The following is a 4,874-nucleotide window of genomic DNA, read 5'->3' as shown; positions in this document are numbered from 1 at the left end:
TATCCCCAATGTAAGTATATTAAACTCGAAAAACTTATCTTTTCAAAAAAAGATAACAACAGGCGCCAAGTACACGCACAACACGTATTGTATTTAAAGTTTTTAGTATGCAAGAAAAATGTAGTTTAGTTTACAAAAAAAATTCTTTCTTTATAAATCATGTTTTGTAATAAAATTAAATGCTACAAAATTCTTTCTCTAAAATTTTTATAACTGTCTTCAAAAACCTATTTTACAAAAGAAGTGATATCAAAAAGTAGCACCAAGTAAACTTTTACTATTTCTACATTTCTACAAAACCTACGCTACAAAAGAAGCGATATGTAAAAGTAGCACCAAGTACACTTGTATACATGTTAAATATTAGAAACATTATAAAAAAATAAAAAGTATAAAATCATTGTATCAATAGTTAGACTTTGCTTTTTGTGAAAAGTCGAAATATAAAAACTAATTAAGGCAAAAAAACTTGGCTGCACCTCAGTTAGTCAATAAAATGTGTTTATCATGAACGTGTGCATGAATCTGATGATAACTAATCAGTAATGTTTTATTAAATAACAATTTCTGTTCAAAAGCATTACTGTTTATACATATATACATAATATATACATAATAAAAGGTACTTGTTTTAATGTTAAAATATTAATAAAAATGTTGTAATTTTCATATTCTTTATTTAAACAAAGTATTATATATTTCAAGTAAATTATAACAAATTTTTTGTTTTCATGTACACATAGACTTAATTGTCTATGTAAAAATAAAACATTTATTTTATATAAATACTTTCAGAGAAATAGCATTGTTCTCTCTATAAACTAGACGAGGAAAAGTGAAAATCTTATCAAAAGTTTGCATTTGCTTAATATAAGAATTATTTCACATTTAGTGCAATGCTGACTGGTTTGGTTTTGATAGTCAAAGTTACGTATGTGATATATAAAATAAATTAAAAATAGCTCGCGCGCGCAGATAAAACACGTCTGTTGTAGTTTTCGGTGCAGCCACGCCAAGTTTTTTGCCTTAATTAGTTTTTATATTTCGACTTTTCACAAAAAGCAAAGTCTAACTATTGATACAATGATTTTATACTTTTTATTTTTTTATAATGTTTTTAATATTTAACATGTATACAAGTTTACTTGGTGCTACTTTTTGATATCACTTTTTTTGTAAAATAGGTTTTCGGAGACAGAACTCGTTATAAAAATTTTAGAGAAAGATTTTTGTAGTATTTAATTTTATTACAAAACATGATTTATAAAGAAAGAATTTTTTATTGTAAACTAAACTACATTTTTCTTGCATACTAAAAACTTTAAATATAATACGTGTTGTGCATGTACTTGGCGCCTGTTGTTACCTTTTTTTGAAAAGGTAAGTTTTTCGAGATATCACACATATTTTGTAGTTTATAGCACATAATACTTTGTATTTAAGAATGAGTTTTAATCACAACAAACAAATAAATAATAAAGTGTACAAAATAAAGTTATATTTAATATCTCTTTTTCTTTCTTACTTACTTGCTCGCTCGATGGTAGATAACGGTATGTACAAGCACGTTTGAAACAAAAAAATAAGGAACAGAAGCAAAACGTGTATGGGAGACGAGAGCGAGAGCGAGAGAAACAAAGAAAGCGAGCGAGTGAGAAAGAAAAAGAAAGAGAGGGAAAGAGAGAGAGAGAACGAGTAAATTTGAGTATATATATTATTTATGAACAAGCACCAAACACACAGCGAGCACAAACGTTCGGACATTCGCATTTGTGTTCTGAAGTCATTCGTTACAGTAGCGAACAGCATGTATGCGCATCCAAATCGCTCACGAAAATTTTCTCTGATGTACCGCCTTATGAAGGAATCAATCCGAATGTGAATCGAATATTCTGTTCGCATTTGTTTCAGCGTATATATTTGACGAATGATAGTAACGACCGTTCGCGTTTGCTGTTCGTCCGCTATGTGTAATGTGTACCCAGCTTAAGAGGGTACTGGATACCGACTATAGAGAGCTGTAAACCGACGTTTCTTTTTTCACGTTCTGAGTCGTATTTACTGCATCAAATTGAAAACTTTAGATCTACGTACTGGGATTCTTATGCGTTATCTGTCGTAAGCAATTAGCTTGTTAAATGAAGAAATTAATAGCTGTCATATTTTGACCGACCCAGTGGTCTCGCGGCCTGAGTGCAGGGGCTGCGAACCTGGAGGTCCCGAGTTCGAATCCACCTAAGGATTTTTTCCGGGCCGGTCCCCTTTCAACTGAGTTTATCGGTTGATTGGCGAACTTAATCGGGCCTCCAAAAAATTAATTCAGGTGTAATCCCAAATTAATTTCCCTCTCACAAGGCGATCGTAGTTATAACACCTTGAGCACGAGCCCGACATAGATAGGATAGTAGGTAAAAACTGCACATCCCTCCCCCCCCCCACATTCGTTCTGAGAATGTATATCTATAGACTGGCGTTTGCTCCTCTCTCGCAGGGGCGTGAGCCATATATGCAAAGAAGAAGAAGAAGCTGCCATATTTATAGCACTTTGATCGCATACGTTTGCTATTGGTTTAAATCCACATTTTAAAAGCATTGTCAACCACTTTTTAATGCACCTTACAAGCTGTGGTGTATTTGTTGTGTGTCTTGGCAAAATCCATATCCAACAGGCATGTGATTACCAGATGCAAGACATCTCATGTAAAACATTATGCATGATCTGCAAATTTTCTTGTTCGTCTCATACCCTAATCTTCGAAGCCAATAATTTTATCTGTTTTTGATTCGTAATAAATGGCAGGTTGTATTGACATTTCATCCTAAATTAACACACAGTATAGATCTTATTTTTAACTTCTTTTGCAAATAATTTAAGATATTTATAAATAATATAGTTGCATCCAGAATTTAAAGAAATATTTCTAATTTGAGTGTCTAAAGTAGTTGCAAAAGAACATAATAGATATTTTGATAGAAACTTATATGCAGAACGTGATCTGCGATAAATTTCAACACAAAACATTTTTTCTTCTATTGTGTAACGTCTGGTCTATTATACAAAAAAAAAAGAAAAAACTATTTACAAATTAATGAAATAAAAATGATATTAATTGATGAAATAAAAATGATATTAATATATACAGTCAAACCTCGATAACTCGAAACCTCTATAACTCGAAAACCTCTATAAGACGAAAATTTTGTTCATTTCCTTCCGCTCCGCGGAAAGGAAAAAGACACTTTGATAAGTCAAAACCTCTACAACTCAAAGATTTTGGCTCTTCCCTTGAGATTCGAGTTATCAAGGTTCGATTGTATTACAAATAATAAAAATTACTTTAATAAGTAATATTGATAAGTTTATATAATGTAAAAGTATGTAAGAAGTATAAAATAGAAAAAATGTAATATGATTTTAATAATAGAAATAATATATTATAATGATTAATGATAGCAAATAATAATAGTAAATAAAAATGATTAGTATAAATTGTATATTTACATGTACAGATTTTTAATGAAAAAATAAAAATGGAAAACAATGGATGAGAAAAGCATTAATTTATTAATGAATTTTTACATTTTACAATTATACCTGTGGCGCAATATTTCCTCATATTGTTCCTCAAAATCATGTTTATAAATTGTTGTACAGTCGCAGTTTTATCACTTCTGCCTTTTTTTATTTATTCTTTTTATTATTTATTATTTTTGATGACATTTGTTGTTTAGCTTGATAAACAACAAATCGTTTTTTTAAGTTTTTTCTGTTTTTAATTTTACAACTTTTTCATAGAATTTCTTGGCTTTTGGGGACAATAAAATGTTTTTTGCTTGTTTCACCAAGATCAGGTCTTGCATGTCTTGGACTTTGTTGGATTGTGATTGTATTTTTTAACTGTTGTGTATGTTGTTTTGCTAACTCTACCTGATGTAATATCTGTTCTTGATGCTGTTGCAGTATTATTCTTTGCTCTGCCAATTCTTGCTGCTGCTTTTCCATCTGATGTAATATCTGTTCTTGATGCTGTTGAAATATTATTCTTTGCTCTGCCAATTCTTGCTGCTGCTTTTCTATCTGATGTAATATCTGTTCTTGATGCTGTTGCACTATCATTTCTTGCTCTGCCAATTCTTGCTGCTGCTTTTCTACCTGATGTAATATCTGTTCTTGATGCTGTTGTAGTATTATTCTTTGCTCTGCCAATTCTTGCTGCTGCTTTTCTACCTGATGTAATATCTGTTCTTGATGATGTTGAAGTATTATTCTTTGCTCTGCCAATTCTTGTTGCTGCTTTTTTATCTGATGTAATATCTGTTCTTGATGCTGTTGCAGTATCATTTCTTGCTCTGCCAATTTTTGCTGCTGCTCTGTCTGTTGTAATATCTGTTCTTCATGCTGTTGCGGTACTATTTCTTGCTCTTTCAATTCTTCCTGCTGCTTCTTCAGTTGTTGTTGTTCAACAGGTTTTGTAGTTTCATCTGATGGAATATGTGTCGGAATTGCAGTGCTTTTTAAAACACGTCTTGTTGGGGCACAACTATAATCTTTGTTACAAAAATGTTTGTAGCACACTCGCCACTTTTGAATTTCACGTTCTTCTACTTGCTGTATATGTAAATTTTCTAACCACAACTTGCGACGTTCAGGATTTTTTGGGAATGAATGGGATGGTACATTATTCCCAGATTTACAAGTAGAAACGCAACATCCTCTTACCATCTTTTATGTTTATTAAAATATAACAAAACTGAGTGAGTTAACAACTGCACAATGTAGTCGCGTGTAACGGTCCATAGACATATAAAGTATAGACTGGAAATTGCGAGGTATTCACTTCGCGACGCGTCGTAGACTACTTCGTGTGAATTCG

At 31.5% G+C, this 4,874-nt stretch overlaps 1 protein-coding gene across 1 annotated transcript; it reads right to left on the bottom strand.

Moving 5' to 3' along the window:
- Positions 1–2,246: 2,246 nt before the first annotated feature.
- Positions 2,247–4,868, bottom strand: LOC109861892 (putative cyclin-dependent serine/threonine-protein kinase DDB_G0272797/DDB_G0274007). The gene is made up of 2 exons (XM_020441733.1): positions 3,596–4,868; positions 2,247–2,819 (listed from the first exon to the last, which is right to left on the bottom strand). The coding sequence occupies exon 1, from the start codon at positions 4,721–4,723 to the stop codon at positions 3,791–3,793; it is 933 nt and encodes a 310-aa protein (XP_020297322.1). The 5' UTR covers positions 4,724–4,868; the 3' UTR covers positions 2,247–2,819; positions 3,596–3,790.
- Between the last annotated feature and the right edge of the window lie 6 nt (positions 4,869–4,874).

This window comes from Pseudomyrmex gracilis, unplaced genomic scaffold (assembly GCF_002006095.1).
Source record: "Pseudomyrmex gracilis isolate BER0280 unplaced genomic scaffold, ASM200609v1 scaffold_1126, whole genome shotgun sequence".
Taxonomy (NCBI): Eukaryota; Metazoa; Arthropoda; class Insecta; order Hymenoptera; family Formicidae; genus Pseudomyrmex; species Pseudomyrmex gracilis.
Note: the sequence above shows the minus strand (reverse complement) of the source record. Positions and strands in the feature narration are given on the sequence as shown.